We start from the raw sequence: 26,572 nt of genomic DNA on the forward strand, positions 1-26,572 counted from the left end.
TTTTTGAGAGGGAGAAAGACAGAGCATGAACGGGAGAGGGGCAGAGAGGAAGACACAGAATCTGAAGCAGGCTCTAAGCTCTGAGCTGTTAACATAGAGCCCAATGCAGGGCTTGAACTGAGAGATAATGACCTGAGCTGAAGTCAGATGCTTAACCAACTGAGCCACCCAGGCGCCCCCAAAACACTTCTGGTAATAGGAAATGAGTATAGTAGTTATTCTACTGTCCATGCCTTGGGTTAAATTCTGATCTTGGGCCAAGACCCCTGGGAGTACTCAGCAGGTCTGACACAGAGTGGGTTTGTATTTATTCGTTGGCGATTTACAAACTCATGAGCAAAAGTACAGCATGCATAGTCAGTTGGTCCACATTTCAATGAAAGGAGCCTTTACAAAGGCATATTACAAAAGTTGTTTGAATCATAATCTGAAAAAAATCTTTAAATAAATTAGTTTAATAAAAGTAACCTAATGCCTACCCATTGCTAATTTTTTTCCGTATCTGTAAACAGGTGTGCAAATGAAAAGAACAATGCGGACATAAAACAAAACTTCATTCTACTCCAATGTCCAAAGCAAACTAACAAGAAAAATCTTAAACATTTATAACTTACTGCACTTTGCTAGTAACTAGGCTGCATTAAACCTCTTTTCATTTTAAAATATAGTTTCTTACAATTGCTCCTTCATCAAGAGAAATTTTTTTTTCTATTTTAACTTGATCATTGAGAGTTAGTGAGCTTTGCTAGAATATAAACAATTTTAAACTTTCACTATTCTGTATTCTTTCCTGTGAGGAACAACTAGCTCAGAAATCTACCACTTGTTTCCCCTAAATTTATTTTGTTACCAAAAATAGTCAAGCAGAATAAAAATGATTTTTAGGAGGTTGGATTTAAATGTATTCATTAAATTTACTTTTGAAAGAAAAGTCTGGCTGAGATGACATGGTTAAATACAGAAATGCATATATAAAAACAAATGGATTCAGGAATGCACAAGAAGTAGATAAGTTTCCCAGTGGCCAGTCATTCAACAGCTCACATCACATTGCGACTCTTACCTGTTCAGTTAGTTAATACTATTATTAAAAAATGGGTTAAAGAAATAGAAAAGACTCAGAAAACAAAGAAGGATTAAAAGTCTGGGAGTGGGGTGGCAAGAGAAGTGTTCAAAATAAAGTTTCCCGAGAAAGTAAATAAAATGAGGCATTAAGAATTCTACCATAAAACATAGTAAGTGTGTGTGCTTAGAAACTACAACTACAGAACTATTTCAAGTGCTACCTTTTGTTGTTGAGCCCAATGCAAGTAACCTTTGTGTACTGAAGCTAAATGTACTAGTAGTCGCAATATCCTGCAACAGAATCCTTCAAAAGAGACCACTTAAAATTGCTTAATCTTGATGGTACTTTGTGGTAAAATCATGAACCAGCTCTGAAAGAAGATCTAGCAGGCCCCGTCTTTTCAAAAACTAAACCTTGTTGGGTGTGGCTGATTCTGAAAACAGAAACTATGGTAAGCCCTGGTAGCCTTGACAGGGCCTTTAAACGGTAAAGAAATGTGTTTAACATGTGTCTCCAATCTTCATTATGGTAAAGTTGATCAGTTTAACCCTCTGCAAACAAGGAAAAGATCTTGAGAGCAGGAAGCTTTTCTGGGGAAGTCCTGACGCAACACAGACCATAGCAGTTGCTGCAAAGCTTAATGCAAACCCTCTAGAGTCCACGTTGACAAATTCTTTAACAAGCCCTGTGGTTACAGGGAAGCTGGTTTCACTCTGACTCACTCCTCCTCAAACAGTTTACTGGAAATGAAGGGGAGGGGGAATTTTCAGAGAAGTCATGTGATGGCCAGACAAACCACAGCCAGTAAAGGTTCAACAGAGTCAAAAACAGGTCCCAGCAACAACTGACACCCAGTGTGTTCAACTGGCATTAAATTATACGAAAATAGTCCTGTTGGGTTTCAGATCATCCACACCATGGACTCTTTCATAAATCTCTGTATGTAAAGGAACAGACAGTTCACAGGGGGAAAAACCAGCAGGCACTGACATGGTATGGGCAACTGCAAACACTTCATAGGAAAATGTGCTTAACAGAGAATTGCATCAAAGGAATGTTAAAGCACTTTAGTGGGTGTATAAATAATCATTATTAAATGTTTTCCCATAGTCTCTAAACTCAAATATTCAAACACATATTTTATCATTACCAAAAGAATGTGAAAAGAACCTCGGATTATCATCTTGCACTTTAGGGGGTGTTTACTAGATAATAAACTCTACTGCATAAAGAGAAAACGTACTGACCAGGAGGATGAAAACCACCAGTACAACAGACAAACTTTTTGTGATCTGTGTTTTCACTAATAAAAGAATGTAAAGAATCTGAAATTTCTAAATAGGAAATGGATTTCATTAAGCTAAAAAAAAGTTTTTTGGGCCTTGAGTATATTAAATAAGCAACTAGTAAAAGATATTAGTATTTAAACTTAACTTGGGGATTTAGCTTCAATAAATCAGATTAAATGGCAAATAATAGTTAATTTAGATATTGCAGTCCTAAACAGAAGCTAAAACCATGCTCCCTTAAAATAAGATTAAATCCAGAACTATAAATTCACCTTTGAGGAAATACTTAATATAGATGGTGTACACACTCAATGACTTCCACTCAACAGAAAGACAAGCTAACCAACATTAATATGGAGGGAAAACCTGTATTCTCTTAAAAGATAAAGTTTTAAGAAATTTAAATTGCTTACTTCTGCTTTAATTCTCAATTTCCTATACGCATAACAAGAAACAGTAAATTTCACATAGTCAGCAACCTAGTGTTTTGTGAAAAAGAATCCAAATAGCTAGGTCACTTGGACAGATGGTGTTTAGGAAAGCAAACTTATTCAAACCATATTCTTCCAAGTAAATATGTACAACATTCCTACTCTATTGTGTAAGCTTTAAACACAAAAATACCACAACCACCCCCATGCTCCCATCTCCCATTACTTCAATAATACTGGCTGCTCTAATCTTTTATGATACATCCAGTGAATAAGTTACTTTATTTTTCAAACTTCTTTATTCCTAATGTTTTTAATTTTCCTCTTTTCTTTGGCTACGCAGTTTACAGAATAAACAAGTTGCCAGAAGAAACTTCATTTCTAAAACACAAAATTTTTCAAATGCTGTTTTACTAAATGTGAACTTAAAATTATAAGTCATTTAACTTACTGGTATTTTCTTTTTCTTTTTTTTTTTTTAATGTTTATTTAGTTTTGAAAGAGAGGGAGACACAGAGTGTGAGCAGGGGAGCGAAAGAGAGAGAGGGAGATACAGAATCTCAAAGCTGGCTCTAGACTCTGAGCTGTCAGCACAGAGCCTGATGTGGGGCTCGAACTCACAAACCGTGAGATCATCACCTGATCTGCAGTCAGAAGCTCAACCAACTGAGCCACCCAGGTGGCCCAACTTACTGATGTTTTCTATATACCTTCAACACTCACTCTCAGATGACTATTAAAGATGTAGAACAATTCAATATTTCTTATGAAAATGACTTGTGTTCACTGCAGTTTACACTTTATTTTGTAGTGGAGTAAAGCTGGATATTAAGTGAACATGTTTCATGGCATCTACATTTTCTCTCTTGATATTTCTTAGTTTATTCAAAGTATCTACTGCATGAGTAGCATGTGCAAGGCCAGGCAGGTGTTGAAAATAATCTTTGTGGTCTCCTCTCAAGGAATTTACAGACTCCTGAGAGAGACAAAACAAGTCCATAGTTTTGTTTCTAAAAAGTACTTTTTATTTTATTAAATTTTTTTACTTTTTTCCTTTATTTTAGAAAAAGAAAGTATAAGCAGGGAGGGGTGGGGCAGAGAGAGAGAAACAGAAAAGAGAGAGAGAGAGAGAGAGAGAGAGAGAGAGAGAGAGAGAATCTCAAGCAGGATCTACACTCTGTGCAGAGCCTAATGTGAGGCTCAATATCCCACCACCCTGGGTTCATGACCTGAGCAAAAAAGTCAAGAGGTGGATACTCAACCGACTGAGCCACCAAGGCGCCCCTATAAATAGTTTTAAAAGAAAGTAGAGGCACCTGGATGGCTCAGTTGGTTAAGCGTAGGACTTACTCAGGTCATGATCTCACAGTTTATTAGTTTAAGCCCCACATTGGGTTCTGTGCTGACAGATCAGAGCCTGGAACCTGCTTTGGATTCTGTGTCTCCCCCTCTCTGTGTCCCTCCCTCCCCAAAGATAAACAAACATTAAAACTTTTTTTTTTTAAGTTAAGTGCAAGGTGACACAAGAAAGTTACAGCAAGAAACAATTCCCGGGGAATTAGGAAGATTTTTGAACAAGCAAAGTTTTATGACCAGAGGTATTTTTTCAGAAAATTATTTTTGTTGCTTTGTGCAGGAATAGATTGGGGGGAGGGGAAAACTAGTAAAGAGGAGACCTAACAGGAAGTCACTGGAAATGTTCAGGGAAGAGGCCATAAAGATATGAACCAGAGAGGGCACATATGAAGATACTGAGGAGGTAGAGTCAAGAGGAGGTAGAGTCGACAGGCCTTGAAATGGGAAGCACGGAGGGAGTCAGATGACTCAGATTTTGACCCCCAAGTGATTATGAGGATGGTGACATTAACAGAAATCAGAAACAAAGAAAAAAAAGATCATAAAGAGAATACTTAAACCTTACATGAAATAGCCCATAAAGAACATAAATAGCTATCTAGACTTAAATTTTATAAATTATGCTAGAATTGTTCAAGGTCATAGGAAGCTACATTTATTCATGTCTACCTGCCACAGACATCTAGTGAAAACATGACAGAAAGCCAAGAACAAAAGGAAGTCAGTTTAGTGGAAAAATACTGCCTAATCTCAGTACTGGACTCATGAAAATAAATTAGGTACCATAAGGAATCAGAATTCAAACAAATGTATTAATACTCTCTTATTCCCCTCAAAATATCTGTAGGACAAACTCCAGCCATTAGTCATAACTAGAATTTAAGCAAATACTTAGCCAGTAAAATTGCTACCTAATATGATAAGGCATATACACCCTTTAACCTCGTTGGAGAGCACATGATAAAGCAATGGGAGCCAAGTATTTTTTTTTTTCACTCTTCCTGCTGATAAATTTATTCTACCAAAGGGCTTTACCTCAAAGAATAAAACACCCATTTTCTACCTCAGTCACAGGCAATCTTGGAATTTAAATACCCAACTCATATTACTCATTTTTAAAAATTTTATTTTAATGTTTTATTTATTTTTGATACAGAGAGAGACAGAGCATGAGAGGGGGAGGCGCAGAGAGAGAAGGAGGCACAGAACCAGAAGCAGGCTCCAGGCTCTGAGCTAGCTGTCAGCACAGAGCCTGACGCGGGGCTCGAACCCACGAACGTGAGATCTGACCTGAGCTGAAGTGGGAGGCTTAACCGACTGAGCCACCCAGGCGCCCCTCATATTACTCATTTTACTTAATTTCCTGTTTTAGCTAGAGTTGATCCAACTTTTCTATATTTCAGTGTTTTTATCAAATTGAGGACTTTATATAATATATGTATCTGTGAGGAAATTCTACCACCAAAGTCAGATGAACTTTTGGGTCCTTGTGAACTTGATTACTATAAAAACTTTAAAACCACAATCAATAAGATGTAACTAAAAAGATGTCAGTAAAGTTATAGCTTAACAAATAAATAAAAACCTAGTATCTGCTTTATTTTATACCAACAATAACTATTTACAAAAATATAATACCCAATTTATAACAATAAAGTGTAAGACAAAACTAACATTAACATCACTGGGAAAAGAGTGTTGGAATGATGCATAAATAGCTAGTTACTTGAAGATGAGAAAGTTATATTTTTATACTATATGATAGGGAAAAATATTTTAATAGATTAAATATTTAAAGGTGAAAGACTAAAACCATAAAAATCTTAAAAGGAAACATGGCTGAATATTTGCTCTATTAATCATAAGGGTTCAGTAAGACAATTTTAGGCATTAATCCAAAAGGAAAAGTCTAAAATACTGAAATTTAAAAAAAAGTAAACTTCTTAAAAAAAAAGTAAACTTCTTTATGTAAGATGTAAAACATAAAAAAACAATAAACAGTATGGGAAAAAAACAGTGGGAGCATATGACAAAAAAAATCTCCTTAAAAATGTCAGTCAAAAGAAAGTGAGAAATACACTAAATACAAAAAGAAAACAAAACGAATGGGTAAATGAGCCAGTTAGGTTAAGTTTTTTGTTTTGTTTTTTTATTTATCTATATTTTCAACATGTTATACAATACACATACTTTGTAAGCAGAAAGAAGGTTGTTACAGAAAGCAAAGATGTGGAAAATATTTAATGAGACTAAAAAGTGTTCACAGTATTTTTTTATATTCAAACAAGTCACAAAACAATAAATATGGTTTACTCTTATAGATGTTTATAGAAAAGCAGGCTGAAAGGTGGAGGAATTATTTTTAAATACACAAATATTCCACAATGACCTGTGTCACTTTGTAAGAACACAATTTTAAAAATGAGTATCAAATGCCTGTGACATACATGTGAAAAAGGAACTTAAAAGTTGACTAATGTTTATGGTATTTTTCTAGGTTTTTATTTTAAAAAGCTACATATGCAAATAAAACAGCCTAGAATATGGTGATTATTCTCCTACTCTGGGAAGTAGGTATGTGGGCTTTCCCTTTTCACTTTTAATACTTCTGGAATGTTCCAATTCTATTACTATAAGCACTTACGTAATTTAAAAATATGCAAATCTGGAAAAATAACAGAAGCCAAGAGCCTAAAACAAATTTGTTACTGACAACATAAAAAATATTTTTAAGATTACAATTTATAAATAAAAATGACAAGAAAATCCTCATAAGTTGTTATAAATTTATCTGCATAGTAAAAATCTTAAAAAACAAATTAAGAATGTGTCATAAAAATGTATCAAAACAGCTGAGTATAATAGATCTTACTTGGATATAGTAACAATCCATGCTGTTACCAAAAACAAACAAAAACAAAAACTTATTTTTGCTAAGCCACAGTAAAACTCTTCTTTGAATAATGAATTAAAATAGCACTCTCAGATAATTTATAATGTAGAAAACTGGCAACAGTTCCCTCCCCAACTATTCTATCCTGCTGTCCTCTAACCACAAAATAAATACGTAAGAGTTAAAAACCTCGCATAACCCCGGTTTAAACCTGGGAAAAAGTAAGTTGGGATAAACAGACCCACATATACTATATAGCAAGCCAAAGAACTGTCATGAAAACTGGTTTTTAAAAAAAGCCTTAAAAGCCATAAAGAAAGAAAAATCAAATCAAATATAGGGGAAGGAAAAATACTGAATTAGTTCTCCACTTTTTGTTGGATTAACCCAGAGGAAAATGTTGCTTGCTATACTGTAGTACAGTAAGCAGACTACTAATCTCCATGTCAGAAACTTGGGTTGGGAGCTGGCTCTGAGATTCAGCGGCTGAGATGAGTGTGTTTCCTGTTCAAATCAGGAAAAATCTCTCCAGTTTAGAGTTGTATTATGACACTTAATTTGAGGTCCTTATACATAGTTTTATCCATCTTAGAAAGAAAACAGTTGTCAGATTAATTAGTCTTTTATCATATTATTTCACTTAATTATTTTCTAGTTTGACTGTATAATTAGTTGATAGTACATATAACTGCAATTTTATGTAAATATTTTAATAAAATGTTAATAAAATAAAAAAGAATATATAATTTCTGACTAAAGGACATGAAACATTGCCCACATTTTGGTTACTTGATTTTTCAATATAAACAAATATAAAATCAGGGAATAAGAAATACAGAGTTAATCCTAAAATAGTGATTGTAATTATTGGCTTAATAGGATAAACACAGGCAAACCTCATAACGATCAGAAGTATTGTGTGCAGGCTAGTTTCTACAACTCAAAACAAAGCAGAATTAAAGAAAATCCAGTCAAAAAGTAATGAAAATAATCAGGGCTTTTATAAGAGATGAATAAAAAAATTACTGCTCTAATGGTAAAGATTAAGTGTCTTCAAGGCTCAAAAGTCTTCAAGAGCTCAAATCATACATACAAACTGAAGCATAAATCCATCAAATTCTAGAAGATCTGAGTTTTTAGGTGGTAACAGAAGTTGAGCTTCTAGGTGGTAACAAGTTTACAGAATGTATTATTTATAATTCTAGAATAAAAAACTTGCAAAGAATGAAATGAGTCATCCAGCTAATTTTTTAAAGATAAGTAATCTTTTTAATATTTTAATTTTTTTAAATGTTTATTTATTTTTGAGAGAGAGACAGAGTGTGAGTGGGGGAGGGTCAGAGAGAGAGGGAGACACAGAATTGGAAACAGGCTCCAGGCTCCGAGCTGTCAGCACAGAGCCCGATGCTGGGCTTAAACCCATGAACCATGAGATCATGACCTGAGCTGAAGTCGGTCGCTCAGCCGACTGAGCCACCCAGGTGCCCCTCCAGCTAATATTTTATATAGCATAGGAAGTATTGTGCATGATTCATGAAAGATATCACATAGAGAGATAAGGCATTCATTCTTTTGAAATAGCAATCCCATTTGTACACAATTAAAATTGATAACAAGTTAGTTTTGTTTCTGTTTAAAATTTAAGTTTATTTATTTATTTATTTTTTGTTTTTATTTTTGAGAGAGAGAGAGTGAGAGACAGTGTGAGCAGGGGAGGGGCAGAGAGAGGGAGATACAGAATCTGAAGCAGGCTCCAGGCTCTGAGCTAGCTGTCAGCACGAACCATGAGATCATGACCTGAGCTGAAGCCGGACGCTTAACCGACTGAGCCACCCAGGTGCCCCAAATTTATTTATTTTTTGAGACAGAGAGAGAGAGAGAGAGAGGAGACAGAGTATAAGTAGGGGAAGGGCAGAGAAAGAAGGAGACACAGAATCTGAAGCAGGCTCAGGCTCTGAGCTGTCAGCACAGAGCCTGTCTCAGAACTCAAACTCACGACCCATGAGATAATGACTTGAGTCGAAGTTAGACACTTAACCAAGAATGAGCCACCCAGGTGCCTGTTTTTGTTTTAATTATGAGCCACTATAGGTCTCAGAAAACTACCCACTAATTCTTTCCTTTTTTTAATTTTAAAAAAATGTTTATTTTTGAGAGAGAGAGTTGCAACTGCAAGTGGGGGACGGGCAGAGAGAGGAGACACAGAATTGGAAGCAGGCTCCAGGTTCTGAGCTGTCAGCACAGAGCCTGATATGGGGCCCAAACTTAAAAGACTTGAGATCATGCCCTGAGCTGAAGTGAGATGCTTGACTGACTGAGCCACCCAAGCGCCCCTCTACCCACTAATTCTAAGTCAAAGTTTACCTCTACAGTTTCTCAGCCTGACTATATCCTCTTGCCCCAGGAGAGACAACTTTTTGCATATCTGACAAGTTCATCATTTCCCCCTTTCAAGGTAATATGTCCAAACTGTATTTTTATTAAAGTTTTTAAAAATGTTTTTATTTATTTTTGAGAGAGAGAAAGACACAGAGTGAGCAGGGGAGAGTCAGAGAGAGAGAAGGAGTCACAAGGTCTGAATACAGGCTCCAGGCTCTGAGCTAGCTGTCAGCACAGAGCCCGACACGGGGCTCGAACCCACGAACATGAGATCATACCGTGAGATCATGACCTGAGCCGAAGTCGGATGCTTAACCAATTGAGCCACCCAGGTGCCCCCAAACTAGTTTTTTATTTTTAAAGATTATTTATATATTTTGAGAGACAGAGGGAGATGCAGGAGGGGTAGAGAGAGAATCCCAAGCAGGCTCTACACCATCAGCGCAGAGGCTGATGTGGGGCTCAAAGTCATAAACCATGAGATCATGACTTGAGTTGAAACCAAGAGTCAATCACTTAACTGACTGAACTACCCAGGCGTCCCTGTCTAAATTCTTTTCAGCAACTTCTCACATTATATAATTTCAAAATGATTTACCATCTCTTTCCCCTCCTATAAGGAAGTTTTGGTTTGTCAATGTTCTACCCTATCAAAAATGGTATTATAGGAAGGTTCCCACTTCAGGATAACCAAAAAAACCTTTGTCCCTGTTGTAGATTAGAGATGGCTACAAATTCTTGCTTACTCCTATCACTGAGAGGTGGAGTCTAGAACTCTCTGAGTTTGGGCTAACTCTAGCTTCTCAGTTGGCTCACAAAATGTGGCAAAGTGGGATTTTTGAAGTTTCATCATAAGAAACCTTTCAGCTCCCACCTGAATTCATGAGGAACATGTGTTTTGGGAACTCAGGTGCCATGAGGAAGGCCAAGGAGAGTAACCTGAGGGGCTCCTGGGTGGCTCAGGCGACTGGGTCTGACTCTTGGTTTTGGCTAAGGTTATGATCTCACAGTTTGTGTGTTTGAGCCCCATGTCAGTCTGCACTGACAGCATGGAGCCTGCTTGGGATTCTCTCTCTCCCCCTCTCTCTATACTTCCCCTGCTCACTTGCTCTCTCTCTCTCTCAAAATAAATAAACATTAAAAAAAAAAAAAGATTAACTTGAGGTCCCAAACTAACAGTAGAGCTGAACTCTAAGCCAACAACAGCCATATAAGTAAACCATCTTGAAAGTAAATTCTCCAACTTACAGTAAAGCCATTTTGTGCAAATTTCATATTTGTGAGCAGTACAAATGACTGTTCTTGTTTTAAAACACTAAATATTGGGGTGGTTCATTACTTAGCAACAGATAGGTGGAATACCCCAAAATAAAAAATAGAAACATGAACTCAGTCTTTGATGAAACCAGCACTGATAAGTGAAGACAGGGGAAGATGGAAAAAACAGTGAAGGATACAGAAGAGAAGCAAAGTGGTGTGTATTACAGAACTCCAAAAAAGGATTTTCAGCTGAACTACAGAGAGACTGGGCTAGGGCCCACACCAAAGAGACTGTGTAAGCAGTAGGCTCTAGGCCCCACCCCTATTTAGCACTGCCAGACAACGTTGTCCCTTAGCCCCATAAAAGACAGCATGTACATACTCTGACAAAGTGAAGCAAAGGTTCTGGGCTTAGAACATGTTTATGCAGGTATCCAGTCTGAACACAAAGCAGGTTAAAGGCAAGTCTATATGCAATCTCTAAATCCCCTTCTCTAGCCTCGCTTTACTATATTAGCAACAAAGTTTATATTCTCCAAGCAAGAAATTAGAGGATCCATCAAGAGAGGAAATGAACTAAGCCAAATGAAATTTCCACAGAAGATATGGAGGTTCCAATAAATAAGGTGGCCTCACACTCCTACAACTTTTCTTCCCCACATATAGCTCCCATTCACTCTTATGTGCCTTATTCTTACATATAAACAGAAAAACAAGGATCACCAGGCTTGGAGGAAAGCTTCCAAACAGGAAGTAGGATAAAGGAAAAAAGACTTGGAGAAACTAAGTATCTTCATGGAGATAAGAAAACATTTCTTGGAAATATATTGCAAATCACTTTTTGGAAAATAAATATATGGCAGTGGAATAACATTTTAATATTAGAGTTAGAAGATAAAGTTGAGGAAACAGCATACAAAGTAAAATGTGATAAATATTAGGAGCAAAATAATAAAAAAAAAAAGTAAGATGATGACTGTCGGAGTCCCAACATGAAAATAATGAGAATAGAAAGAGACAAAAGAGGGTAAACCGACACAGAAAAAAAATACAAGAATATTTCCGAAAATGAATGAACTCTTGATTGATAAGCTTCCAAGTGCTTAACGGGATAGATTTTTAAAGACTCATACCTCGGATAATGAATCTAACAGCTTCTAGATAAAAAAATAAAACAACCAAAAAAGACTACCCATGAAAAGGCATCAGGAGGGCATCAGCCCCATCAGTATCAACACTGGAGGTCCAAAGATTGAGCAAGGACTTCTAAATTCTAAGTTTAAAAAATAATTTTCCACTTAAGAATACTATAATCAGTTAATTGACTAAGTGTGAGTGAAGGACACAGCATTTTCAGCGTCTCCATCTACTCATTCTTTCTCAGGTAGCTATGGTCGAATGTATTCAACCAAAATGAGGGAGTAAATCAAGAAAGAAGTTGGTAGAGCATGTGACTCGATCTCATGAGTTAGGGGGTAGAGATTATATTTAAAAACATAAAAACAAACAAATAAACAAACAAAAACCATCAGAAGAAGAAGAAGAAAAAGATGACGACAATGACGACAAGAGATCCAAACCAGAAAAGAACAGTGTGCAAAGGGAATCCAAGAGAATACCAAGTTCAGGTTGCAGTAGAAGGACGGGGGGCTCCAGAGTGATGATTCCAAGGAAGAAAACAGAATTGATAATATTTTATAGGTATTACCAAGTGGGAAGTGATATGGTAAAGTGCTTTACAGAACTGGCAGAAGGGAGAAAAGAGACTGAAAAAACTATGCAAATGAAAAAATGTCAATTCCAAAACAAAAAGTAAAAAAAAAAGCAGGGGGGAAACAATGACAGTATATTAACTGACTTAACAGAGAATAATACTTATACCTGTTCGGCATCCAGTCTACAGCATAAAAATTTAAAGTTACAAGCCATTCTACATTTATTCTAGGATCAATGTGCTGACTTTATATAGCCAAAAAAGGAGTTTTTGAGATGTTATATGACATATATTAATTATTGCCACAAATTCCAGATGTATCAGCTGTTGTTACTGAAGATACTCAGCCTAGTCTACAGACATGGTTTCAGCAGCTGGATGTACCAGTGATGCTGGCATTCTGAGTTCTAGGTCGAGCTATATTTCTAAGTAGGTAAAATTAGGGATTAACAACTTCTAGATCTTAAGTTTTCTATAAAGTTAGAAGAATGGCACCTTCCTATATTACTTTAGTTAACACAGGGTCAGATTAGATACTGGATTTTAAAAAACATTAAAAATAATAAAAAAGTTGTTTATATTAGTGACAATTATTAGCATTAACATAAGCATTATGATGAGACGAACAGAGACATAATATCTAGTTGACAGATAAGGCAAAGCAAATACCATGGCCAAGTGGTCTCTTTCCATGCATGCTCATAGCTCTTTGATTCATTTGTTTTATATTTGGTTATTTGGCTATTCTGTATTCATATTTGAAAGTTTTGTCTTCAATTAAAAACCATAACTACCCTTAGTTGATTTCCACTGAATAATGCCTTTTTTAACAGCCCATCTGTCATTAAAATATATGTTTTTCCCTCCTCTATGCTAGTGGTTTTTTTGGGTCTCAGATTCCACTGAGAAAAACCTATGAATATATTCCTCATAAAATGTGTGTGTACTCAAAAATAAACTCAAAATGCATGAAAGACCTAAATGTAAGACAGGAAGCCCTCAAAATCCTAGAGGAGAAAATAGGCAACAACTTCTCTGACCTCAGCTGCAACAACTTCTCTGACCTCAGCTGCAGCAACTTCTTTACTTGACATGTCTCCAGAGGCAAGGGAAACAAAAGCAAAAATGAACTATTGGGACCTCATTAAGATAAAAAGTTTCTGCATGCAAAGGAAATAATCAGCAAAACTAAAAGAAGATATTTGCAAATGACATTTCAGATAAAGGGTTAGTATCAAAAATCTATAAAGAACTTATCAAGCTTAACAACCAAAAAACAGATAATCTAGTAAAGAAATGGGCAAAAGACATGAATAGAAGCTTTTCCAAAGAAGACATCCATATGGCTGACACATGAAAAGATGAACAACATCACTCATCATCAGGGAAACACAAATCAAAGCTACACTGAGATACCACCTCACGGCAGTCAGAGTGGCTAAAATGAGCAAATCAAGAGACTATAGATGCTGGCGAGGGTGTGGAAAGAAGGGCACCCTCTTGCACTGTTGGTGGGAATGTAAACTGGTGCAGTCACTCCGGAAAACAGTGTGGAGGTTCCTCAAAAAACTATCCATAGAACTCCCCTATGACCCAGCAATAGCACTGCTAGGGATTTACCCAAGGGATACAGAAGTGCTGATGCATAGGGGCACATGTACCTCAATGTTCACAGCAGCACTGTCAACAATAGCCAAAACATGGAAAGAGCCTAAATGTCCATCACCTGATGAGTGGATCAAGAGGATGTGGTATATATACACAATGGAGTACTACATGGCCATGAGAAAGAATGAAATCTGGCCATTTGTAGGAAAGTGGATGGACCTCGAGGGTGTCATGCTAAGCGAAATAAGTCAGGCGGAGAAGGACAGATACCATATGTTTTTACTCATAGGTCTAACAGGAGAACAGGAGAAACTTAATGGAGGACCAGGGGGAGAGGAAGAGGGAAATAGAGTTGGAGAGAGAGAGGGATGCAAAACTTGAGAGACTAGTGAATACTGAAAAGAGGTGGTGGTGATGGAGGAGGGCACTTGTGGGGAAGAGCACTGGGTGTTGTATGGAAACCAATTTGACAATAAACTATTAAAAAAAACCAAATCACTCATCATCAGGGAAATACAAATCAAAACCACAATAATATACCACCTCACACCTGTCAGAGTGGGTAACATTAACAACTCAGGCAACAACAGATGTTGGTGAAGATGCGGAGAAAGAGGCACCCTATTGCACTGCTGGTGGGAATGCAAACTGGTGCAGCCACTCTGGAAGACAGTATGGAGGTTCCTCAAAAAATTAAAAATAGGACTACCCTACAACCCAACAATTGCACAACTAGGTATTTATCCAAAGGATACAGGTGTGGAGTTTCCAAGGGGCACATGAACCCCTAGGTTTATAAAGGGGCTATTGACAATAGCCAAAGTATGGAAAGAGCCCAAATGTCCATCGACTGATGAGTGGATAAAGAAGATATGGGGGGTGTGTGTGTGTGTGTGTAATGGAATATTACTCGGTGATCAAAAATAATCAAATCTTGCCATTTGTAACAATGTTGATGGAACCAGAGTGTATTAATGCTAAGTGAAATTAGTCAGAGAAAGACAAATATCATATGACTTCACTCACATGTCAAATTTAAGAAACAAAACAGATGAACACAGGGAAAGGAAGCAAAAATAATATACAAACAGAGAGGGAGACAAACCACAGAGACTCTTAAATACAGAGAACAAAGAGTTTGAGAGTTGCTAATGGGATGTTGGGTCAGGAGAAGGAATAAGGGGTGGGAGGAAATAAGGAGGACACTTGTCAAAGAATAACAAAATAATGTTAGTAGGGAAAGGAATTAAAAAATTCATTCAGATATATATAATAATTTTCTTATGGGTCTTCATTCATGAGAGACATAGATTTTATTTATCTTAGGAAAACCAGGTCATATGAATAACCAAGAAATCCTGGAAGATGTTTCTGAAATAATTTTGTTATATTTTCTGTGTTTACATATGTGCTTTTACTTAATCCACACTCTGTAACATATAATAATCCACAGTAAATTATAGATTCAGTATTGGTTGATTTAGGGGTAACATTTAAATACTTGTGTTATACCTCATCATATTTTCAGTTTTAAATAATAGCTTTTTTGGTCATAATGTGGTATACTTTCTATTTTTTTAAATAATTATATGTACATATATAATATGTATTACTTATTTTATAGAAATGTTTATATTTGTAATTACTATTTGTTCTTATTATAAAAAGGATTATAAAGTTTTGTTTCAAAACTGAAAGCCTGATTTTACATATAAACACAGACTACTAAGCTAATTAAAAAAATGTCTAAAGTTAATTAAAAAAATGCATGTGTACTTATTTGGGCGCATGCACATACAAACACACAAGAAGACAATTTTCTAAACAATTTCATTTCATAGGTTAATGAACAAATCTAGGAAGGAAGATGTATTTTATAGATAATCTTTCAAAAATCTTTTATATCCCTTTTATTTTTGTCTATGCTGATTTCTACTGTCATTCCTAAGAATTGACTCAGTTAAAAATATTCTTAAGAATTTTCTTGCAAAGAATGAAACACCTATCTTGTAACATTAAAATACAGTTGATATACAGTTTATGCTCAGGTATTAAGGTCTCAGTCTTTCTTCCCTCCAACTATTAAAGGGTAAGCTTATTGTAATTGTCCTTTCTTTTTTTCAACTGAGCCTCCCCAGCATTCCATAATATATATTTTTTTAAGTAATCTCTATGCCCAATGTGGAGTTCAAATTTATGACCCTCAGATCAAAAGTTGCATGCTTTATAGACTGAGCCAGCCAGGCACCTTTCTAATCATCCTTTCTTTTCTTTTTTTTTCTTTAATGTTTATTTTTGAGAGACAGAGAGCATGAGCGGGGGAGCGGCAGAAAGAGAGAGAATCTGAAGCAGGCTCCTGGTTCTGAGCTGTCAGCATAGAGCCCGACGTGGGGCTTGAACCCATGAACCATGAAATCATGACTTCAGCTGAAGTTGGATGCTAAACTGACTGAACCACCTGGACACCCCTGTAATTGTCCTTTCTTAAAAGTTCCCAAATAATTTCCTCTAAACATGGTAAACTATTTTGACGTTATTCTTAGAAACTTTGGACTCATAGCCTGATCCACCCATTTGTCCCCCTTATGCAGTTGGTGGTCTGCTTGGTAATACTTAAAAACACACAATGCACAAAGAATGTTTCGGCTCCTAAACTTCATTGGCAACATCAACTTACCCTGGTTTCTGGCAAGGTGTTTCAGCTTAGTCTGACTTGTCTTGTGGGCTCTTTCTGTATTTCTCTATTCTAAAATCAAGATTATAATCACTTTTATATTTCAGCTTTTCTGAATATTCTATCCCAAGTCATGTATTATTGATTTTTACGCTGGCAGTTTTCTTCTTTAAAGTAACTATTAACAATTTCACTGTAGCTGTAACTTCTTTAAGGACAATTAAAGTATTCTATTTTTTTTTCTATTGTTCTTACCTGTGCAGTCTCTGCATGTTCTAGCATTTCTTCGAATTCCTGATACTCTTCATCATCTGGCTCGGCCCCTGAGAGGCGAGCTGCCCTGGCCATGAAATATGGTGGCAGCTCTCCAATTGCTGTGCCGATGCCCTATGTGCAAACCAAACACTCACATCACATTCTGTTCTCAACATAAGGACACTTAAACAGATTAAAATCTATTATTTTTCTAAATTACCAAAACCACATTAAGATACGTGCGTTGGGGAGGAAAGCATATACTACATAATCAAGAGAACATGAGTGTGAATCTTGGCCCTAATATTGACCGATGCAAAGCCAGGTGAGATAATATATATTAAAGTCTTAGAAAATTAATGGTGCATTGCAGACATTAAATTAATGACAGTTCTCTAGCATCTCTACTTACACTCCGTGATTTGTCAGTTTTTTTTCCTCTCTTCAAATGATTTGGTAATGAGTATTCACTAGTACAACTTTTATTTAATCAATTAATTAATGAATTAATTTTTTAAGTAGTTTATTGTCAAATTAGTTATTAGTACAACTTTTAGATAAAATTTTCTAGGAAATGTTCTGATATTTAGGATGCTGTTTTAATCCCAGTACAATTTTTTCTGTGTGTGCAGAGTTCAAACTTTTAACAAATCATGGTCAGGAAGCCCCTTGAAAACTCAACATTAAGATGGATAAATTTTCACCACAGGAAAAATGTTTATTTCCTCAGGACATTGAGTGACTCACATTTCAGTCACTTTGTGGATTCATGCTTTTGAAGATAATTTTTTTTTCAATCAACTAAGAGTAAAAGGATGAAAACAAAGGTAAGAGAATCAGGAACTTTGTTTGGACTTAAATACAAAATAAATAATAATGTAAAAGGCATATAGTCTCTAGGAAATTTCTCAACTTTGAGCCATTCTTCTCTGCCTTGAGTCAAAGTGAATGAAAGTTTTACTAATTTTCAGAAGCAATTTTAGGTCTATTTGCTCTGTACTATGACTTTGTCAGCAAATACCTTGAAAAGAATCCACAAGGAACATTATCAAATTTAAATATTTCATGTTCACAGTGTTATGTTCCAATGTGTGGAATCAACAACCTCCAAATCAAACTGCATTATCCACATATGAAACAAGAGTTCTGAAAAAGAATATATTTAAGTGTCAAAAGAATCGGGTTCTATTTAATTAAAGAATGAAGAGAGAGATGAGAGGAAGGAGAGACATGTACATCAAAGGATGTATGAATAAACACAAATCATATTTTGCTCAACAAAAACAGTTAATATCAGTCAACTTTGGAGGATGTTAAGAGAACCAACTTATTATTTAAAAAACAGGTAAATAAAGGGGAAAAAAATCTATAACTTATCCTCTCTTACTTCTATGAAAGACATCTTGGGGTAACCAAACTGGTGATAAGGAGCTTTTTTTTAATAAAACAGTCCAGTCAATAACTAAAAAAAAAAATGAACTGATTGGTATACCCCCATCTTATAACCCTTAATAAAATAATGGACTTGTATAACAATGGTGATAATACCACAAAAGGAAAGACAATCAGACATTACTATATCTTGTGACAGAATGACACAAGACTATAAAGTGTATTTTTGACAAAAAAAATTTTTTTTTCAAGCCTCTCAATCTAACTATCAACTCACAAGAACTATAGGGAACAGATAAGCATATTTAAACTATACCAACTGGGATATAATTAGTAAAATCCAGACTGTGGGAAATTATATTTGACAACAACCCAGTTTCAACAACAAATAAATCTGAAAAGAAAAACAAAGAAACACTATCAGAAAAATCTGAACATTAACTAGTTAGCTGATCTGAAAAGATTATTCCTAATTTCTCTTAGATGTGATAATGTTTTAAGTCTTAAGATTGATATATTTATAGATGAAATGTCATATGTTATCTAGGATATGCCTCAAGATAGTGGAGAGCCTACAGAGGAGGGATCAGATAAAATAATATTAGTCCAGAATTAATATTAATGAGTTTGGGTGATAATAAATTAATTACATAATTCTCTGTACTTAAACTTTTTTCCATCACAAAAAGTAGGAAGTTAATTGCAACATTTTATTCAAAACATGAACTTCTCTTAAAACCTGTTAACTCAAATGTTCAATAGTTCTGAAAGCAATCACATGATTCAAACTCATGACAAGTTTCCTTAAAGTTAAAAGGAAGTAATAATGGTCTGAAATGATATTAAGAGCTACATACTATCTTATATTTTGTTGACCATATTTATCATTATCATTGAATTCTGCTCATGTTTTCCCACATTACCAAGAAATAAGAATGGTGACCATGAGTCAATATTCCGCTTTTTACATAAATAGATAAAAAAGGAATATAGTCATCTAGAGGTCTCCAGGCCCCCCAGGACACATTATATACTAGACACAGAAGTTTATTTTTTTTATCTCAGATTAGGTACTGAAGTCTCATAATTTCATGATTCTTACAAAACAACTTTATAATTCTTGCAAAATCAAAACAAAAAAACCAAAACAGAACTGTGGAACTCTAAAAACTGTCAGCCTAGGCTTAATTAAGGGGAAGAAATAGCTGGTTTCCTTATTGCAAAAGAAAGAGACAAGTAGTTTTTAGTCAAGCAATAATTCAGAAAGCTCTTCTAAGACCCATGTGCTCCGTATTAACTGATTATCTTGAAATCTCTGCTTCTTGAATTGGAGATTTTAACATGCTCAAAATATGCAAAACCAGGAGGGAAATATCTTCCTGAAGTATCAATATATTCAAAGATTTAGGGGAGGAGAAAATTCCTGAATTTTCATGCTTTTAAAAAGTTTTGTCAAGTAGATTCACAAGCAAATCAGCAGCATTTTAGTTTTCCATGTTGTGAATCATAAGTTTAATAATAAAAATCTGGAGAGCAGAATATTTTATATATGCTGATTCTCAGATAGGATGGTAGTTTTGATTATCTATTAACAGTTTTTTAAAATAAAATAAATTTTCTATTACATATTCCAATTACAAACATAAATCAGAGGTTAAATGCAGTAAAGTTAGGAGGGTAAGCGTAAAACCACTGAGAAACACAGGGTTCTTACAGCAATGTTTAAGAAACAATAATACCAATTCTGGTAAAATTATCAAGACTTTTTTGTGAATAGAGAAAATTCGCTTCCAGTTTCCCTTGAAGTCAGTTTCAAAATGCTTTCAAGAAAGAATGAAGCTTTGACACATGCTACAACATGGATGAAACTTGAAAACGTTATGCCAAGTGAAATAAGCCACATATAGAAGAGCAAGTATTACATGATTCAATTTAGATGGGGTATCTAGAATAGACATAATCAAAGAGGCAGAAAGTAGGAAAGAGATAACAGAGGGCTCTGGAGTTACTGTTTTAATGGGTATAGAATTTCTGTTTGGGAATGACAAAAAGTTCTGGAAGCAGATACTGGCAATGATGACACAACATTGTGAATATAGTTAAGGCCAATAAATTGTGTACTTAAAAATGGTTAAAATGGTAAAACTTGCGTTATATATATTTTATCACAATAATCACTTCCTAACCATGAACTTAACAAATACATGACCTTAAAAGGTGATGCTCTCTATCTAAACGTCAACACACATGTGCTTACCCCTGCCCTGCTGTCCCACTTATTCTTAGATCTCAACTGAAACATTGCTTCTTCATGGAAATCTTCCCTGAATCATAAACTAGGGAAAATTCCTGTGTTATACAGATTTCTCCTTCATATTTATTTATACAATTTTCCCATGATATTTATTTATGCATCATTCCATGATACTTATTTCCCTCACTGGAATGTACAGCTCCAATGAGACTGTTTTGCTCACTCCGAATCTCTGGTGCTTGGATGCATAATAACTATCACTGAAATTCGTGAGTGAAAAGAAAATTTGTAAAGCTTTGCATCAGTGATACAAATTATGGAAGATCAAAAGATACAAATTGAAGAAAAGTAACTAACGATCAACAGTATCAAACAATTCATTTTAGCATGCACTAAAGACCTACATAAACGAGTTGAAAGTAAGGTCTTTATCCTATAATTGGATGTACTTCATATTTTAATTGAATTTTTGATTCAGTACCTTTATAATGATAGTGAAGTCTGTAAAGGCATATTACTTTGCAAAGTACAGATAAAAGATAAAAATTTCAAATAAGATAAATTTGTTTTTAGTTTTTTTTAATGTTTATTATTTTTGAGAGACAGAGCGATAGAGCACTAGCAGGAGAGGGGCAGAGAGAGGGAGACACAAAATCTGAAGCAACAAATAAGATACGAGTTTTTAATCAAGCAAGACATTCTCTTGAACAAAACATGGGTGTGAACAAAAATGGGATCTCATTTATGAAAAGGTGAAACTATAAAAATCAAGGCTGACTCACTCTACATCAAAGTTTCTCAACCTCAGCAAGTACGCACATTTTATGACTGTATTCCACTCAACCATTTTAAAATATAAAACTAAGTGGCATTAGCTGCATTCAAAATGTTGTGCAATCACCATCACTATCTATTTCCAGTATTTTTCATCATCCAGATGGAAACCTTGCACCCATTCAGCATTAACTTTCTCATTCCACACAACCTTGGTAACTTCAAATCTACTTCTTGCCTCTATGAATTTGACTCTTCTATTTTATTTTTATTTATACTTTTTTAAAAAGTTTATTTATTTTGAAAGAGAGAGAAAGCGTGTGCGTGAACACCTGGGGAAGGGGCTGAAAGGAGGAGAGAGAATCCCAAGCAAGCTTCTTAGATTGTCAGAGCGGAGCCCGATGTGGGGCTCAATCCCACCAACCATGAAACCATGATCTGAGCCAAAATCAAGAGTCAGACGCTTAACTGACTGAGCCACTCAGGTGCCACAAATTTGACTGTTCTGGATGATTCACGTAAGTACAGTCATACAGTATCTGTCTACGTAATGGTTTATTCCATTTAACATAACATTTTCAAGGTTCATATTGTAGCACGATTCAAAACTTTATTCCTTTTAATGGGTGAATAATATTCCATTAGATGTATATATTACGTTTTTTCCATGAACAGTTGAGAGACACTGGGTTGTCTCCACCTTTCTGAAAATGTGGAGGGCGCCTGGTGGCTCAGTCAGTTAAGCATCTAGTACTTGATTTCAGCTCAGGTCATGATCTCATGGTGAGATTGAGCCAGTGTTGGGCTCTGCATGGACAGCATGGAGCCCGCCTGGGATTCCCCCCTTCCCCTTCTGTGCTCTCTCTCTTAAAATAAATAAACATTAAAAAAAAAAAAAAGAAAAAGAAAATGTGGATAATACTACTGAACAGTGAAGTACAAGTATCTATACTTATACCTGAGTCCCAGTTTTCATTTTTTATGGGTATTTATATAGGAGTGGACTTAGAGGAGGGTCATATGGCAATTCTACGTTTAAGTTTTTGAGAATCCACTGAACTCTTTTCCCCAGCAGCTGAATCACTTTACATTCCCAACCATCTACAAGAGTTCCAATTTCTCCACATCCTGATACTTGGTTTCTTTTTAAAAGAATAACAGCAAAGGGGTATTTCCTTGTGGTTTGAATTTGCACTTCCCCAATGACTAAATGATGTTAAGAATCTGTGCACTTATTGGCCATTTGTATATCTTCCTTGGAGAAAAGTCTATTCAAGTCCTTTGCTCATTTTTTAAATTGGGTTAAGTTGTAGAAGTTCTTCAAACATTCCGGATATTAACCCTTTATCAGATATTTGATTTATGAACATCCCCTTGCATTCTGTGGGTTATTTTTTCACTCTCTTGATAGTCTTTTTTGATATAAAAGAAGTTTTGATTTTAGTGAAGTTCAGTTTACCTATTTTTTTTCTTGTTGTCTATGTTTTTGGGGTGTCACATTTAAGAAACCATGGCCAAATCTGACATCATGCAGATTTGTCTCTACATTTTCCTCTAAGAGTTTTACGGTTTTAGACCATAAGTTTAGATCTCTGATGCATTTTGAGTTAATTTTTATGTAAGGTAAGGGTCCAAATTTATTATTCTGAGTGTGTATATGGTTTTCCCAGCACCTTTTGTTGAAAGGACTATCCATATAAATATCAAGAACAACAAGAACCAATTTAAATATAACTTGATATGCGCTACACTTTACACATTACAAAAGACAATTTCAAAAAAGGAAATATGAAGAGCACTCAGCCAATCAATCAGGCTTAATCAATATTCTTGTACTATGTGCAAAGCCTTATGCTGACTGCTGTGAGGGCAACAAATTTAAGGTATAGTCTATATTTTTTAGGAGCTTAAAGTTTACTTGGGAAAGTGAGCCACTACACTAGTCACGTTAACTAATTTAAGGCATGCGTGGAGCCAGGCCAAATGAACACTTCAGACAATATGAACTATGGGGTTGGAGGAGACAGTTATCACTGCCAGCTGCGATGGAAGTTTTTCTTTGTTGGCATCAGCGTTAATCCAGCCACGTAAATCATTTGTGAAAGAACAAAAGCAAAACAGAAAACCAAAATCCATATACATGGTCTCTTTTCTAGCATGTTCCAAGTACCTTCTGTTATATTAATAAAAAATTTTCATCAAAAGACTAATGTGGTCAGATTTATAAAACATATGCAACTAGTACAATAGATTTGTTTCCAGTGTTTATAAAAGAGCAACAGGAAATACGACAATTTTTCCTGTCTTTCATATTCCACAAATTCAAAAATGGCATTCCCCTATAATTCTTTTAAAACACAACATACTAGGTTACAGATATATATAACTGACAAATAAGTTATATTAAAAACAAAGACAATAGTTTGAAAAACACACACACAACATACTTGTTAACATTTAAATAAATGTATTTGAAAATTTTCCCTCTTCTGTGGGTATAGGATTCATGTTCATTTTAGTTAAGCTTTTTAAGTGATCTGTTCCATATGTTTTGTTTCATAAGACACTGTTAGGGGGGAAAAAAGTCCCAGGGAACATATAAGTTAATGAATCCAAATGACAAAAGATGTTCAAAGGGTAACAGAAAGTCTTTAGCAAATGAACCATTCCTCAGTGATACACATTTGAATGAATATAGGCAGAAAAAAAAATACAGAAAAAAAAATAATGCTTTGTATGGATTAAAATAATCTGCCACTGAATATATAGCACAAAAGCTTCCCAAAATATACTTTAGCAAACCATTAAAAGAATAATTGGTACAACTGAAAACAAGATCACCATATACAACCATACAGTCTGATACCTCCACTACAGTGAAGCTTGGTTTATTTAGAAATATTTTACCTGGGGCACCTGGGTGGCTCAGTCGGTTAGGTGTCTGACTTCAGCTCAGGTTATGATCTCATAGTTTGTGGGTTCGAGCCCCACATTGGGCTTTGTGCTGACAGCTCAGAGCCTGGAGTTTGCTTTAGATTCTGTGTCTCCCTCTCTCTCTGCCCCTCCCCAGCTCATGCTCTGTCTCTCTCTCTCTCTCAAAAATAAATAAAACTGTTAGAAAAAATTTAAAAAAAAGAAATATTCGACCTTACTTCAGTATTACTAACAACTCAGAAAATGAAGTAAGCCCTCTAAGAATAAACACAGAGTATCTGAATCTAGGAGAGAGACATATATTTACCGATCTGGGACTGATAATACAACCACTTGTATGTGTTCATCAAATATATTAACACTGGTAAAATTTTGCAAAGTCGTATAGTTGTATCATCTATGCTCCTTTTCCCACCTGCTGTCTGCTCAGCATCCACTGCTTTGTCGTACCTATGGCTTCACGCCTTACTCTGAATGTCGTGCACGAATAGGGGAAGCTCTAAAGCAGATAACTGGTGACTTCATGAATTGTCTATTGACTTGCTATGTGGATATACATTTGCATTAAATTTCAGTGAGGTACAACATAGCATCAAAATAGTGAGGTTAATTTTAGACAAATACGAAAATGGACATCTTACCCACATGCAGGCCTCAATCCTAACTTTTGAGATGATGCTCCACAAAGAAATAGTTCCTTCAATGCTCTCTTCATCTGGACAAATAATTTGATCAGGATAAGGTGGTTCAGGGAAATTAACTGAATTGCATTCATAAGCAGCTAACGTAACTGAAGCTATATGTGGACCCTATAAAACAAATATGAGAAACCTCTGATGAGAAATATTAATGAAAAAGGAATACACATGCCATTTTAACAGTACCTTAATTACTATACACAAGTAGAAAAATCTTAGCTTCTAAATAAGAATCTAACTACATATTTCAAGTTGCAGTTGGTAATTGGAAAAATTATCCTCAGAATCTCTTCCTAGCTTGTTTTTTAAATTCAGATTTATTGATGTATAATTTATATATATTAAGTAGTATATAGTTCAATGAGTTTTGACAAATATATTGAACTGTATGACCACAACCAATCAAGATACAGAATATTTCTATCACTACAAAAATTTCCCTGGTGTCCTTTTATAGTCAATCTCCCCCAACACCACATGATTTCTGACTTTATTTGATTTTTTTAATCTATATTCTCATTTGTAAGAATGTTATACCCTTTGATAAAAACGTCCTGTGGCCTATTCCTTTAGGCATGATTTGAGAATACCACTTTTTTGTCCTTACTTAAAAACAGTTGGTGAAGTAACTACACTTATCTTTCCCAAAGATAAGAGGTCTTAAAACAAAATAAAACTGTGGAACCAATAGCAGTGAGTTTTTCTTTTTTTTTTTATTTTTTTAAAATGTTTTATTTATTTTTGATACAGAGAGAGACAGAGCATGAGAGGGGGAGGCGCAGAGAGAGAAGGAGACACAGAACCGGAAACAGGCTCCAGGTTCTGAGCTAGCTGTCAGCACAGAGCCTGACGCGGGGCTCGAACCCACGAATGTGAGATCTGACCTGAGCCGAAGTCGGAGGCCCAACTGACTGAGCCACCCAGGCACCCCTGAGTTTTTCTTTTAAAGCAGTATTTTCTATGGGAGATTTTGTGCTGCTTTGTGCCTTTATTTAAAAATATTACAAACTGGGGCACCTGGATGGCTGAGTCAGTTGAGTGTCTGACTTTGGCTCAGGTCATGATCTTGCAGTTAGTTCTGTCACTGCAGAGCCTGCTTCAGATCCTCTGTCCCCCTTCCCCTGCCCCCCCCCCATACTTGTGCTCTCCCAAAAAATAAATATAAAAAAAAATAATCACATAGGTTAAAGTGGATTAATATTAGATGTGTGATAAAGGCTTAATAAACACAACGGTTCCCAAGTGCACACGCATGCCAAGGTGAGGGGTCTGTAAAAGAACAAACTCAGGAGTTTTTAAATACACGATTCCTGGGTCCCTAGGCATAGGGAAGGGATGGGAACTTGTATGTTTTAAACGAGCTCCTTTAAAATTTCAAATAGCTTAGGTTCTCTAAGAGGCTAGGTTTAGGAACCATGGGGATAACAGTAAATTAAGGGTCAGGAATGAAAACAACCTTTTTTTTTTAATGTTTATTTTGAGAGAGAGACAGAGTGAGAGTGAGACAGAGAGACAGAGACAGAGAGAGAGAGAGAGAGAGAAACCCTGATGCAGGGCTCGAACCCATAAACCATGAGATCATGATCTGAGCCAAA

The 26,572-nt window shown here is 35.5% G+C and overlaps 1 protein-coding gene across 1 annotated transcript in view; it reads right to left on the bottom strand.

Annotated features, from left to right (window-relative positions):
- The window catches only part of VMP1 (vacuole membrane protein 1), a 126,398-nt gene that overhangs the window by 43,880 nt on the left and 55,946 nt on the right, over positions 1-26,572 (bottom strand). The window contains exons 6-7 of the mRNA XM_029926782.1: positions 24,921-25,088; positions 16,926-17,057 (exon numbers count right to left, since the gene is read on the bottom strand). Coding sequence (XP_029782642.1) covers positions 16,926-17,057; positions 24,921-25,088 — 300 coding nt within the window. The remainder of the gene's footprint in view (positions 1-16,925; positions 17,058-24,920; positions 25,089-26,572) is intronic.

The sequence above is a fragment of the Suricata suricatta genome, chromosome 17 (assembly GCF_006229205.1).
Source record: "Suricata suricatta isolate VVHF042 chromosome 17, meerkat_22Aug2017_6uvM2_HiC, whole genome shotgun sequence".
NCBI classification, from domain to species: Eukaryota; Metazoa; Chordata; class Mammalia; order Carnivora; family Herpestidae; genus Suricata; species Suricata suricatta.